The sequence below is a fragment of the Triturus cristatus genome, chromosome 3_1 (genome assembly GCF_964204655.1).
Source record: "Triturus cristatus chromosome 3_1, aTriCri1.1, whole genome shotgun sequence".
Taxonomy (NCBI): Eukaryota; Metazoa; Chordata; class Amphibia; order Caudata; family Salamandridae; genus Triturus; species Triturus cristatus.
In genome coordinates this window covers 918,632,626-918,648,016 of record NC_140583.1, presented here as the reverse complement: position 1 = coordinate 918,648,016, position 15,391 = coordinate 918,632,626, and the positions used below count along the sequence as shown (strand labels likewise).

The 15,391-nt window shown below is 49.3% G+C and overlaps 1 protein-coding gene across 22 annotated transcripts in view; it reads right to left on the bottom strand.

The window, feature by feature from the left end:
• Positions 1-606: 606 nt before the first annotated feature.
• Positions 607-15,391, bottom strand: part of BAZ2B (bromodomain adjacent to zinc finger domain 2B) — a 1,481,286-nt gene continuing 1,466,501 nt past the window's right edge. For 20 of the 22 annotated variants that reach the window (XM_085645472.1, XM_085645482.1, XM_085645489.1 and 17 more), the window contains one exon: positions 607-2,140. In XM_085645472.1, coding sequence (XP_085501598.1) covers positions 1,987-2,140 — 154 coding nt within the window. In that variant the 3' untranslated portion in view covers positions 607-1,986. The remainder of the gene's footprint in view (positions 2,141-15,391) is intronic. The other 2 variants (XM_085645493.1, XM_085645494.1) reach the window with 1 other exon arrangement.

Sequence of the window (15,391 nt, the reverse complement as noted above, 5' to 3'; positions counted from 1 at the left end):
AAAATCTGTTACATTTCTAAATTGGTCTCAGATTTCCTTCTTGAGTATGTGTCTCATTACTGACTTTGTATGTACAACAAATGCTTAACACGACCCTCTGATAAGCCTAGGTTGCTCGACAATACTACCACAAATAGAGTGGTTGCGATTATTAATTTAAGCCCTGTAAACCAATAGGGTCATCTGTACTTTTTGCATGGTGGGCCCCATACATTGGCACTACTACGTAAAAAGCCAGCTTTCTACAGGATGGGTATGCCCAGACATGGACCTGTGCACAATGTGCCACTGGAACCAAGCTGTACCCGGCTGATGAGTCTATACCTAGGGCGAAACCAGTCCTGTGTTGCTTGTGCTCCAGTTTAGGAGGACCTGGCTTGGCAGTTCAGACTGAACTGTTCCGATTGGAGCATGGTCAAGGCTGACTTGCATATAGCTGGGTCTAAACTGAGGTGGCACTGTGTGAAAATAACAATGGATCTATCACTTTTTTGTATATTTATATAATCAAAGGAGATATGGCATTTTTAACGTAATGGGCATTTTTGATCAGTTTTTTTTTTTTTTTTAAAAAGGATAAAATATTAAGAATTTAAATACAACTTCTTTGGAAAACAGTCTTTTATTGTACTCGTGCCACACATACGAATGAAAAACACTCCCAAAGGGGAAAATAAAGAGCGCTACCTTGTACACAACATTTTGTTTTAAATAAAACAACTTTGGATATTCTCACATCGGTAGGAACAAATCGGAGATCTTTGTCTCCAAAAGGCCTCCTCGACACATGGTAGGTAAAACACAGTGGTTACAAATGCCTTTATGTTGCTCTACTATTATTTTGGTAGCCAAACAATGCAGAGAAATGTTTACCTGAAAAAAATACTGTGCGAGTACGAAATTGTCACAATTTTATTTTGCATGGATACAAATGATTACACTCGAAACTGAGGCCATGGTGTCTCAAACTCACATAACAAAATAGAAAAAAGATGGAAAACTAATATCCCCAACACCCTGTTTTAAAGGCAGGCACTACCAAGATTAAGGAAACTCCACAGTGTTGGCAGAGTATATTTAATGTACAGCGATATTTTGATAATCACTTTAAGACCAAATAAAATGCTACAATCTTTCTAAGGCTTAAACAATAGTAATATCTGCAAACAATATGTACACATCATACATATTTAAAAACAAGACTTTATATAAACAAAAATGGACAGTATATACATATGTATAATGTTCGTCTTTTCCCATCTTGAAATACACAAGTGATATATATGTGTGGTATGTGTGTGTGTATATAGATATATATTTATATGTGTGTATTTTCATGTACACACACAAGCACACATATATACACATACATGTATATATACACACACACACACACACAGACATATATACATATATCTACATATGTGTGTAAATGTAATTGTAACTCTACAGTAAAGTTTCTTCAGTGTAAACAGTTTTACTTGGCTTCGTTTTATTTTTTAAAACATTCCTTGTGGTTTACAGAATTAAAGCAATTTTCTATTCTTCCTTTTCACAGAAAACGAAGACTCTGTATGTTTATTAATAAATAATTCATAAAATTAAATACATTCACTAAAAAATAAACTACAAAATAAAAAAATGAAAAATAGATATTTTATTGAGAGGGAAAAGAAGTAGCATTTCCCATTAGAGCTCCGGTAGTTAACTATTCAGTGCGTATGGATTTTTTTTTAATTGCTATTGCACTAGAACACCCCTTTTGTCTGAAATGATCTGGGTGCGCATCCCTGTTCTACCTAGTGAGTTGACAAAAGACACAATCCATTATTCAAAGGCGGTGGTCTCTGCAGGAGTGAAGTCCCTCTTTTGCGATATTCTTTTCTTGAAAAAACAATCAGCGAGTCATTTGTATGAGAGCCTTGCTTTCGTACACACTTGCTGGTTTCACTGTCCTCAAACGTTTGAAAACCGCGTTTGATAATTTCAGCTCACTTTAAACATTTCAGTCCATTTGTTTTCAAAATATATCCTCATGTTATGGCCAGCCCTCCCGATCTCGGAATCATCTTCATTAAATGTTTCACAGTTATTGAAAACAAGTCTTATATCTAAAGCAAACGCTTCAAAACTAGTGTACCTGAAAGAAAAGAGAAATTAAAACATTAATATAATATTGGTCATTTGCAACACAGAAAACACGTTAAATGTACTATTTAAGCAATCTTGTATAATTTAGTGGATAGCAGGAATAGAAAAACAACATACACTTCATTTTGGTACACTAATCCCAATATAAAAAGCACAATGCTCTAATCTTGATATTTTTGTCACAGAGTAAATACGCTCCTCAGAAATCACCAGGCTTTTGTTATATATGACTCTTATTGAAAGCTTCGACCTTGATCAAAATCCGGTTACTCACTTTTTTTTTTGTTGAAAATATTTTTTTATTGAGCACTGCTAATAATACACAGGTGTATACGGTGGATCATAAGCATTTGAAGGCCTTGCAAATTAACAAGGCAGCCCGGATACTGGCCGCATGCCAAGATAAGGCATACATGCATCTTACTGAAAATACAGCATGACTTGTAGTATAAATGTATAAACCGTATATCCAGACAGGTAAGTACAATACTAATAAGTGGTATCTCGTGCAGTACCCATTTCATCCCCCTCCCAAACTAACCCTCCCCAAACAATACCCAAACAAACAAGTAACTTAAGTGCCGCTACACAGACTACACACCGTGCTGATGTTCCCGTGTCCAGTGCGCATCTGGTCTGTGAACCCTGGGAAGGGGCGTGTACCGAGGGGGGGGGGGAGGGGGGGAGAAGAACAAGTTACTTACCTTCGGTAACGCTTTTTCTGGTGGATACAGTATCTGCCTGTGGATTCCTCACCTTGTGAATAACCCCTGCGCCAGCAACATTCGGAAACTTTTGTAGCAGTCCACGCCGATGGGGTTGACGACGACGTGTCAGAGACACGGCTCCACTCGCAACTCCGCTGACATCACCGGCTCCATAAGAAGACCTCGTCGGCGTGATGACGTCAGTTCCGCCCTTTTTTCCGTGCCTTCGAGGCACACGGACTGACTGACAGCAATATATACACAGTATACACAGTACATAATATACAAAGCAACACACACAGTGTGGAGAATAAGTAGAAAGGCAAAAGAAATAACACAATGCCTTTGACAGTAACAAAACACATTTTCTCAATCTCCAGACATGAAGGTGTAAGCTCTGGAGGTGGGGGTGTAGAACCTGCCCCTCCGATTGCGAGAGGAGGTCTGTCCTCAGAGGGAGACGGAGCGGAGGGCACGAGGAGAGGTGGAGAAGATCTGTGTACCACACCCTTCTTGGCCAATCCGGGGCGATCAATATAACTTGGGCCCGGTCTTGGCGAATCTTCCTCAGAACCCGAGGAATCAAGGGTATGGGAGGAAACGCGTAAAGGAGTCGAGACCTCCAACTCAACTGAAAAGCGTCCCCCAACGCTCCCTGCAATGGATACTGGAGACTGCAGAACAACGGACAGTGCGCGTTCTCGCGGGTGGCAAATAGATCCACCCGAGGAGTTCCCCACGTCCGAAAGACGTGACGAACTACCTCCGGATGGAGCCTCCACTCGTGGTCGGCGGAGAACTGCCGACTGAGACTGTCCGCACGCACGTTCAGCACCCCGGCCAGATGATTTGCCATCAGACAAATCTGATGGTCCTGAGCCCAGGACCATAGACGCAGGGCCTCTCTGCAGAGACAAAGAGACCCCACTCCTCCCTGTTTGTTTATATACCACATCGCGGTAGTGTTGTCCGTCAGGACTTGAACAGACTGACCGCGAAGGGAAGGGAGGAAGGCCTTGAGTGCCAAAAGAATCGCCCGCAATTCCAAAAGGTTGATGTGAAGCAACCTTTCCTCTGTAGACCAAAGACCCTTGATCTCCAGATCCCCCAGATGAGCACCCCACCCTAAGGTGGAGGCATCCGTTATCACTGTGGCCACCGATGGATGTAGATGGAAGGGCTTTCCTTGAGACAGATTGCCCTCCACGCTCCACCAAGATAGATCCGCTGCAGCTTCTCTGGAGATCCTGATCGACTCCCTGAGATCTCCGTTGTGCTGATACCACTGCCTGCGGAGGCACCACTGGAGCGCCCTCATGTGCCAGCGTGCATGGTTGACCAACAGGATGCAGGAAGCAAACAGACCGAGCAGGCGAAGGACCTTCAGGACTGGAACGACAGCTACATTGCAAAATAAAGGAATCATTTCCTGTATGTCGAGAATCCTTTGAGGAGGAGGGAATGCTCGACACACAGTAGTGTCCAGTACCGCACCTATGAACAGGTTGCGCTGAGAGGGCACCAGGTGAGATTTGGGCACGTTTATCGAGAAACACAATTTGAACAACAGCTGAGTTGTATCCTGTAGATGATGTAGCACCTTCTCTGGCGACTCCGCTTTGATCAGCCAGTCGTCCAGATAGGGGAAAATGGAAATCCCCGACCTTCCGAGATGGGCTGTCACCACTGCCATCACCTTCGTGAAGACTCGGGTTGCAGTAGTAAGACCAAACGGGAGGACCGCAAACTGATAATGTTGCGACCCTACCGTAAACCGGAGATACTTCCTGTGCTACTTCAGGATGGGGATGTGGAGTCCTCCTGATTCAGCGCTTGAAGAACCTGCGCAAGGGTGAGCATCTTGAACTTCTCTTGCTTCAGATAAAGATTCAAGATCCGGAGGTCCAATATCGGACGCAATCTGCCGTCCTTTTTCTGAATCAGGAAATACCGGGAGTAGCATCCCTGACCCCTCTCCTGCTCTGGAACCACCTCTATTGCACCTTTCTGTAGTAACTTCAGGACTTCCTCCTGTAGGAGAAGACGGTGGTTCTCTGAGCAAGCCCTTTGACAAGGAGGGTAATTCGGAGGGAATTCCGGAAAGGGAAGGGCGTCCCCATTTTCTACAAGATCTAGAACCCAAAGATCTGTAGTAACAGATTCCCAATCTTGTAGAAAATGGGTAAGCCGGCCCCCCACAGGACCAACATGATCCAGAATGGCGGATCTAGGGCTGCTTTGCGGTGGAAGGAGGGGCTGAGGAGGAAGAAGAGGAGGAGGAGGAGAGTTGACGGCCATGTGAGCGACCCCTGATTCTACCTCTGTACCCATTATACAGAGAGCTCTGCTGTTGTTGCTGCTGTTGCTGTTGGGTCTGCCTGTATGAACGAAAGGTTGCCCTTCCGAAACCCCTCTATCTTTTAAACGATCCCCTTGACTGGGATTGTAGGCCCAAAGACTTAGCCGTAGCCTTGCTTTCCTTAAAACGTTCTAGTGCAGCATCTGCCTTTTTGCCAAATAGTCCAGAGCCATCAAAAGGCAAGTGCAAGAGCGTTGATTGCACATCAGGGGAAAACTCCCGAAGACTTAAGCCACGCACCCCTCCTAGTGGCAACAGAAGACCCCATGACCCTTGCCACTGAATCCGCTGTGTCCAGTCCACTTTTTATCACCTGACGTGCTGCTGCCTGGGCATCCGTCAAGACCTCATTAAAGCCAACCCTATCCTCCTCAGATAGTTTTGGAGCCAGTTTCTTTGCAGAATCCATGAACGCATGAATATGGCGTCCCAAAAGGCAAGTGGCATTTGTAGATTTAAGGGCCATGCTGGCCGATGAAAAGGCCTTTTTGGCCGACTGATCTAGTTTTTTAGCTTCTCTGTCACTTGGGACCTGAGGAAACGCACCCTTAGATTTCCCCGAACAAGCAGCCTGAACCACCAGGCTCTCAGGCGACGGATGTGAAGTTAAAAACTCTGGGTCCCCTGGAGATGCCCTATACCTCCTGGCAACTGTTTTAGAAACTGCGGGAGCAGAAAAAGGCTTACGCCACACCTCCATCACAGGATCTATAATGGCCTCATTAAAGGGCAACAATGGTTCTGAAACCGTAGTAGGAGAATGCAGTACCTCTGTTAGAATGTTTGACTTGAAGTCAGTAGTAGGCAGCTCAGGATCTAACAGCTCAGCTGCCTTCCTTATGACTGCATGATATGGAGCCACATCCTTTGAGGGTTCATCAGAAGGTGGAGTAATTTCCCATTCAGGAGATAAATCCAAGCCACTAGCCTCCTTAAGTTCTTCAAAAACGTCATCAGACTCCACAAGCTCACCTTCTTCTGCCTCTTCCAAAAGGTACCTTTGCTCATCAAGCACCCTTTGAGCCTCCCTCCTAGACCGGATTCGTACAACCGGCGTCGGCGGCGCCGTGATCGAATCCGACGGCGCTGGTGCCGGCGTCGAACATGGTTCCACAGGAGCAGCCGGCGTCGAGCGAGGTAGAAGAAGGAAGCTGCGTCGATGTCCTCGGCGCCGGCAGATGCCAAGACGGCGCCGCCGGGAAAAATGGCATGAACGGGGCCTGCGGATATGCCTGAGTGTCAAGAATTCCTGTCATACAAGGGAAACACGCCCTTATGTAAACAGGAGAGCTGTTACATAACTCAAGGGAAACACGCCCTTATGTAAACAGGAGAGCTGTTACATAACTCAAGGGAAACACGCCCTTATGTAAACAGGAGAGCTGTTACATAACTCAAGGGAAACACGCCCTTATGTAAACAGGAGAGCTGTTACATAACTCAAGGAAAACACGCCCTATAAAGGGAGGAACCGGGAGGTACAAGGCTGTCGGATATTGTGTTTACACCGACGTACCTGCTTCGTGAAGAGCAGTGTTCCGGAGTGGTGCTCCAGTAAGGCAAGAACGGAGGTAGGTCGAGTCGTTACTCCCTGGGCCGTGTCTTGCCCCATCGTCACCTGTGAAGGACCCGGAAGCTCTACCGGTCAACCATTGAGCTTCGCTTTTTGACTCGGCTGAGTCCAAACGCAGTGGCGCTTTTGCTGGTTGGAGTCGTAACTCCCAGCCCGACCAGAGACACAGGGACTGCCAGCTGTAACGCACACCAGGAGGTGTTTGCCGCGTTACAGACTCGGAAGTCCACAGGATCGATCGAGCGGCTGCTCTCGGTTCAGTCTTCTTGCTTGTGATTGGGGTATCGGTGACGCATCACCAGGAGGTGACTCCGCGTCCCGGTGCAGTCTGAGGAAGAGGTTGAGCGGCTGCTCCCTTCAGGTAGAGACCCCGGCTGGGTGTTTCCCTGACTCCTCGATTCTCCCCAACACTCTTCGTGCCCCTCACAGCCTACCGATTGGCATTGTCGGCCATTTCATTTCTGCCCTCTGTTGGCATACGCCGGGATCGGCGTATATGCAGAGGACGGTTAGGACCATCCGTGCTGTGGGCTGGTAACGTACTTAGCCTGGAGGATTCCAGTGACTATAACTTTTGTTTGTTCTTTGTATTTTATTTGCCTTCATTAAAAGAACTAACCCTTCACAAGTGGTTGCGTCCTCATTGTCTTGTCTGTTAAACGATCCTGAGACGTTCAGGGCGTTACAAAATATCCGACCATAATAACACTAACTGTCTCCCGGTCGATAACAGACATGGCAACACTTGATGATGTGCTGGCTGCTTTAGCGACCGTGCAAATTGAATTGGCTGCCTCCAGGCAAGAAACAGCCGATGTAAAAGCCAGACTGGATGCTATCCAATTGGACCCGCTCACGCCCAGCACCTCCCTCACGAACCAGACCCCTGCGGTAGTAGTGGAAATGCCGGTAGCCGTCCCCTTGGCAACACCAGAGAGGTACAGTGGGGATCCTAACACAGTGCAGGTATTCCTCACACAAGTGGCGCTACATTTATCATGCAATCCAAGGGCGTTCCCCACGAGTCAGGCTCGTGTGGCTTTCCTTATATCCTATTTGGCGGGAAACGCGGCACAATGGGCCGTACCTCTGGTGAGCAGGGACGACCCCATCTTATGTGATTGGGGTGCTTTTCGCGAGGAATTCCTGAAGGTCTTCGACAGAAGGGCTGACTCGTACACGGCGGACCGTGAAATGCTTGAGTTGAGACAGGGATCCAACGACCTGGTGCAGTATCTCAACGCGTTCCGAAGGCTGGTTGCGGAAACCAAGTGGCCTGTTGCTAAACAGACGGCGCTCTTCCATCAAGGGCTGTGCGATGAGCTCAAGGACGCCGTGGCTCATATTGACCCTCAACCCAAGACATGTGAGGGCCTTATCAACCTGGTATTACGGCTGGAACATAGGCTAAGTGAAAGAAAGGGGGATCATGGGAGAAAAGGAAAATCCCTTCCATCCTATGTGACGGTGGGAAGTCCTGACACTTCCACCGCATCCAAGGGAGAACCCATGGACATCAGCGCAATACGAGCGAGCCTCACAGCTACGGAGAAAGAGTCACGCCGTAAACAAGGATTGTGCCTATATTGTGGCAAAAAAGGCCACTACGTACGTGAATGCCCTGCCAAACCGAAGACGTCACGTTATCGGGCCAACCGGTCGGTAACAGCCGTGGTGGACATACCGGCGGAAAACTAGAGGACTCCAAGACCAGAGAAGGGGCATCTCGGAGTCACTCATCCATCCCTTCACTTTCCAACTCGGTCACTAAGGGACAACGACACCTGTTTATCACGGTGCACGTGGGAGTGCATGACCAGTGGATACCCGTTGTGGCCATGGTGGATTCAGGGGCCACTGGCATGTTTATGGACCACAACGAGGCATGCAGGCTAGGGCTAGTGCTTCTTCCCAAAGCAGTACCCGAAGACGTCTATGCGGTAGACGGAAGGCGATTGGTGACGGGGCCCATCGGACAGCACACGGGGGTCCTTCCGATGAGATATGGGAGGAACCATTTGGAACAAATCGATTTTAACATCATCCGAGCGCCCCAATATGGCGTCATATTGGGATTGCCGTGGCTACAGAAACACAACCCCTTTGTGGATTGGCCAACACATCGCATCGAAATGACGTCACCGTATTGCATCCTGCATTGTGGAATAAGAACGGAATCCCTTGACGCAGATGAGAGCGGGAGTCAGACGGTGGCTACAGCGGCAGAAAAAGATGTGGCTCTCCCCCAGGCTTATCACAGTTTTGAGGATGTATTTGATGAGGTGAAGGCGGAAGTGCTACCACCACATAGACAGTTTGACTGCCAGATCGACCTGGTGCCAGGGGCCAGCGTTCCCAGCGGCAGGCTGTATGCCCTGACGGAGCCTGAAAACGTGCATCTCCGGGGGTACCTGGATAAACTCCTCAAGCTAGGATTCATCCGCCCGTCCAAGTCTCCGGCCGCCTCGCCACTCTTCTTCATCCCGAAGGCTAATGGGGAGCTGAGAGCCTGTGTGGACTTTAGGGCATTGAATGCGATAACCATAAAAAATCGGTACCCCTTGCCTCTCATCAGTGTACTTCTGGAACAGGTCAAGAAAGCTCGTATCTACACCAAGTTGGATTTGAAAGGGGCATACCATCTGGTGCGCATGAGGGACGGAGACGAGTGGAAGACCGCCTTTAAGACCAGGTTCGGCCTTTTTGAGTACCTCGTCATGCCGTTCGGTCTGTGCAACGCCCCGGCAGCCTTTCAGTACTTTTTGAATGAGGTATTCAGAGAGGAGTTGGATATCTACGTGGTCGTATATATCGACGACATCCTCATCTACTCGTCCAGTGTGGAGGAGCACGTACACCACGTCAAAGCTGTGCTCCAAAAGCTGAGGGAAAACATGCTGTTTTGTAAACTCAGCAAGTGTGACTTCCACGTCACATCCGTGGAATTCCTCGGAGTGATGCTGAGTCCAGAGGGACAGGAGATGGCAGAACGAAAGATCAAGGCGGTGAAAGAATGGCCGGTGCCCCAAAGCGTGAAGGACGTCCAAAGTTTCATTGGCTTTGCCAACTTTTACAGGCGGTTTATAGATGGATTTTCAGGAGTGGTGGCCCCAATCACACAGCTACTGAGGAAGTCCAAGGAGTTTGTCTGGTCCCCTGAAGCGAACAAAGCCTTTGAGGCCCTGAAAAGCGCCTTTGGTAAGGCGCCGGTGTTGGCTCACCCCGATCCGGATCTCCCCTACGTGGTGGAAGCGGACGCGTCGGATGTGGCGCTGGGGGCTATCTTGTCCCAACGCAACCACGACACAGGGGTGCTTCATCCCGTTGCGTACATGTCCCGCAAACTCAACGACGCCGAACGCAACTACCATATTGCGGAGAAGGAGCTTCTCGCAATCAAGGACGCCTTCACCGAATGGAGGCATTGGTTGATGGGGGCAAGACATGTGGTATCGGTGTACACGGACCATCGGAACCTACAGTTCATGACGGCCACTAGACACCTTTCTCCCAGGCAGCTGCGGTGGATGATCTTCTTTGCGGGGTTCAACTTCCGCATCACATATCGGCCGGGGACGGAAAACCGGAAGGCGGACGCCCTGTCCCGTCAATCTGCAGTTAAGGAACCATTGCCTGCAACCGAGCGTTCCATCATTTCCCCGAGGATGGTATTGGGGGTTATCCAACCGGATACTTTCCTGAGGGGAATAAAGAGAGGGATCAGGTCATTCGCATGGCGGAGGTGGCTCCTCAGTCACAGAGAATGGCAGCTGAAGGACGGGATACCCCTGAAGGGCAGGTGCCTATTGATACCCACGCCTAGGCTAAGGAAACAAGCATTCATCTGGTGCCATGACTCTCCATGCGCAGGTCATTTGGGCTTTGAAAAAACGGTGGCTAGCATGGGACGGCATTTCTGGTGGCCAACCATGAGAGTGGATGTCAGGAGGTGGGGACAGGAGTGTCCTACGTGTGCTACCATGAAGGCCGACCATGGCCGAACCCAAGGGCTCTTACATCCACTTCCGACCCCGGATAGACCATGGGATAGCATATCACTGGACTTCGTGGTGGGCCTACCGGTAGACCAGGGGATGACGGCAATACTGGTGGTGGTGGATTACTTGACGAAAATGGGGCACTTCATCCCCTGCAAGAGAGTCCCTACGGCCGGGGAATTGGCGTCACTACTCCTAAAGAATGTGGTACGACTGCATGGATTACCTGGGGTGATCGTGTCGGACCGGGGGTCGCAGTTTACTGCGCAATTCTGGAAGACTTGGTGCACTGCGCTGCATGTTAAGACCGCCCTGTCCACCAGCTACCACCCTCAAACGGACGGCCAAACCGAGCGCCTGAACCAAACGCTCAAACAGTATCTGCGATGTTTTGTGGACCAGGGCAGGGAAGAATGGGTCGACTTGCTATGGGTTGCAGAGATAGCCTATAACAACGCCACTCACAGCTCCACACAGTCATCTCCGTTCTATAGCAACTATGGCCAACATCCCAGGTTCTTGCCATTTCTACATCCGTTCAGAGAGGACAGGATTCCCGCCACAGCGGACAGGGTGGCACACATAAAAGACACGTTGATGCGCTCAAGGGCTGTCCTAATAGAGGCCAAGAGAAGATACAAGGCTGCGGCAGATAGGAAGAGAAGGCCCGGGCCACTGTACCGCACTGGAGACTACGTCTGGATATCCACAAGAAACATGAGGTTTCGAAAGAACAGTGTGTTCCATCCCAAGTACATGGGCCCCTATCGAATTACCAAGTGTATGGGTCCCGTGAACGTGAAGGTGTGCTTGCCCCAGTCATTGCGGATACACCCTGTCTTTCATGTATCATTGCTCAAACCAGCACCCTCCAAGCCGTCTGGGACACCTAGGCCGGTATGCGTGGAGTCGGAGGTGGAGTATGAAGTGTCGGGCATACGGGCGTCCAAATGGCGCAGGGGGAAGCTGTGGTACCTGGTTGCGTGGAAAGGCTATGGCCCGGAGGAGCATTCATGGGAACCGGCTGAAGGGGTTCATGCTCCGCGCTTGGTCTCCTTGTTCCATCGGCGTTTTCCTGCCAGCGCTGGACCCGTGGGGAGCCGCTGAGAGGGAGGATGTACTGTCAAGAATTCCTGTCATACAAGGGAAACACGCCCTTATGTAAACAGGAGAGCTGTTACATAACTCAAGGGAAACACGCCCTTATGTAAACAGGAGAGCTGTTACATAACTCAAGGGAAACACGCCCTTATGTAAACAGGAGAGCTGTTACATAACTCAAGGAAAACACGCCCTATAAAGGGAGGAACCGGGAGGTACAAGGCTGTCGGATATTGTGTTTACACCGACGTACCTGCTTCGTGAAGAGCAGTGTTCCGGAGTGGTGCTCCAGTAAGGCAAGAACGGAGGTAGGTCGAGTCGTTACTCCCTGGGCCGTGTCTTGCCCCATCGTCACCTGTGAAGGACCCGGAAGCTCTACCGGTCAACCATTGAGCTTCGCTTTTTGACTCGGCTGAGTCCAAACGCAGTGGCGCTTTTGCTGGTTGGAGTCGTAACTCCCAGCCCGACCAGAGACACAGGGACTGCCAGCTGTAACGCACACCAGGAGGTGTTTGCCGCGTTACAGACTCGGAAGTCCACAGGATCGATCGAGCGGCTGCTCTCGGTTCAGTCTTCTTGCTTGTGATTGGGGTATCGGTGACGCATCACCAGGAGGTGACTCCGCGTCCCGGTGCAGTCTGAGGAAGAGGTTGAGCGGCTGCTCCCTTCAGGTAGAGACCCCGGCTGGGTGTTTCCCTGACTCCTCGATTCTCCCCAACACTCTTCGTGCCCCTCACAGCCTACCGATTGGCATTGTCGGCCATTTCATTTCTGCCCTCTGTTGGCATACGCCGGGATCGGCGTATATGCAGAGGACGGTTAGGACCATCCGTGCTGTGGGCTGGTAACGTACTTAGCCTGGAGGATTCCAGTGACTATAACTTTTGTTTGTTCTTTGTATTTTATTTGCCTTCATTAAAAGAACTAACCCTTCACAAGTGGTTGCGTCCTCATTGTCGTGTCTGTTAAACGATCCTGAGACGTTCAGGGCGTTACACTGAGGCACTCCCAAACTGAAGGCCATAGGACCCACCGGACCCGAAGGTGCACCAGTGGAGTACATGGCTCTTGAAAATATCCCGTACATTGCATTCAAATAATGCGTGGGGTCCTGACCTGGTCCAGGGAACGCAGGGTACTGATCAGGCATCACCGGACTCGGGCCAACCGGCGCCGACGGTGGAATTTGCGGGGTCAAAGGCTCACCCGGTGCTTGAAGCTCCTCAACCGGAGCCGGAGACTAAGCCGGAGCCGGGGATGGAACCGGCGTCAGAGATGGAGCCGGAGCATGAACTGGTGAAGCCACTGGAGAAGAAGGACCAGCAGGTGAATCCGGAACGGGTGAGGGAGACACAGAGTCCTTACGGCGTCGAGAAGGTGACTTCGACTTCGGAGCCGTACTCTTGTCAGTGACGTCGAGAAGAATGTCTCCTCTTCTTTTTGTGCTTCTTAGATCTTGAAGCATACCCGAAGTCGACTTCGACGCCGACCTCGATCGTGACCTCGTTCTCGACTTCCTCCTTCCTCTCTTCTCTTTTTTCATCCTCGCGATGAAGAGTTTCGCCTCTCTTTCCTTGAGAGCCTTGGAGCTCATCTTGCGACAGCAAGAGCATCCTTCCACATCATGGTCCGAAGATAAACACCATACACAGTCGTCATGTGGATCCGTGATGGACATATGCTTTCCACATTCACGACAGGGCTTGAACCCCGATTACTTTGTCGACATTTTCACGAAAAAGGGACAGAGAAATCCAGCAGAAACACAAAGTCACAGTGAAGCTACAGATAGAGATTCCCGAAATCCGTTGGCGTCGACGGCGCAGAAAAAAGGGAACTGACGTCATCACGCCGACGAGGTCTTCTTATGGAGCCGGTGACGTCAGCTGAGTCGCGAGCGGAGCCGTGTCTCTGTGACGTAGTCTTCGACCTCATCGGCGTGGACTGCTACAAAAGTTTCCGAATGTTGCTGGCGCAGGGGATATTCACAAGGTGAGGAATCCACTTGCAGATGTATCCATCAGAAATAGTCCTTACGACGTCGAGGAGCTGGTGAAGTCTATCTCGGGGCCGTCTGTTTATCTGAACGGCGTCGAGAGCCGTGCCTCTCTTCTTGTTATGTTTCTTCGACTTGGAAGCATGACCCGACGTCGACTTCGAGCCCGACCTCGACCTGGACCTCATCTTTAACGTCTTCGACCTCCCTTCTCCTTTTCGCAATAAATAGCTTAGCTTCTCTTTCCTTTAAGGCTTTTGGATTCATCTTGCGGCAGCAAGAGCATCCCTCGACGTCGTGATCCGACAACAGGCACCAGACACAATCCTCGAGAGGATCCATAATGGACATGTGTTTACCACACTCTCTACAGGGCTTGAACCCTGACTTCTTCGTCGACATGTTGAAAATGAAGCAAGATGAAAGCAGAAACACTAGCAGAAACACAAAGTAACTAGTAAAAGCTACGGAGAGTCCCAAAAAACTGTTAGCGTTGACAGCGCGGAAAAAAAAAAGGGAACTGACGTCATCACGCCAACGAGGTAGTCTTATGGATCCAGTGACATCAGCGGAGCCGCGTGCGGAGCTGTGCTTCTGTGATGTCATCCTCGTCGGCGTGGAGAGCTACAAAAGTTTCCGAATGTTGCTGGCGCAGGGGATATTCACAAGGTGAGGAATCCACTGGCAGATGTATCCATCAGAAGCATCGTGCAGTAGTGCACTGTCTTTTAGCGACAGCACATTTCCCATGGGAATGGGCAATATATATGCTAAAAGGCAAAGTTTCGCTGATAATCGGATTTCAGCAAATAATTATCATTTGCGCACCAGCAAGTAAAATTGTATTGATATGATCGCATTAAAATTTTCGTTTATCACAGTTCAAAATGTTTAAAAAAATGTGTTTCTCACTTCAGAATAAAAAATAATAAACGTATTTTTGCTTTTGTACTTCCGTAACTGCAGATATATTCTGAAATATATGTACAGTTCCTTAACAGGTATTTAAATTTTGTTGTGTGTTAAAAAAATTATATTTCCACAGCCTTTCCTTTCACACACTATGTACCCAAGCATGACTATCCTCTCAGTTTGCAGTCAGGGAAAGTAAAGTAAACACAGTAGCGGCCAGCACGGTTTGCGGGCGCGTGGGGGTGGAGGGGACAGGGCTCGAAAAATGTACTCGCCCGCTCGAAAATGCGAGTCAATTTCTTTCAGAGCGAGCCAGTTTTCAGGCCTACTTGACCGGCCTGGCGAGTGAGCTCTTCATTCCCAGCCAGCCGGCCGAATACCTACACACATTAACCTGCTAAGTGATATCAGTGTGGGCGAAATGGGCAGAGAAGGAAAAGGACTCTGTCTTTTCCTTCGTGCCCAAAGAAGACAAAGACATTGTCTAGTTCCCCTGCCGCTGGCAGCTGCCCCCCACCCCCTTTTTGTTCCCTCTCTCTCTTCCCTCTCTTACTGTCGCCTCATGCTCATTTAGTAAAACCAAGACTTCAAGAA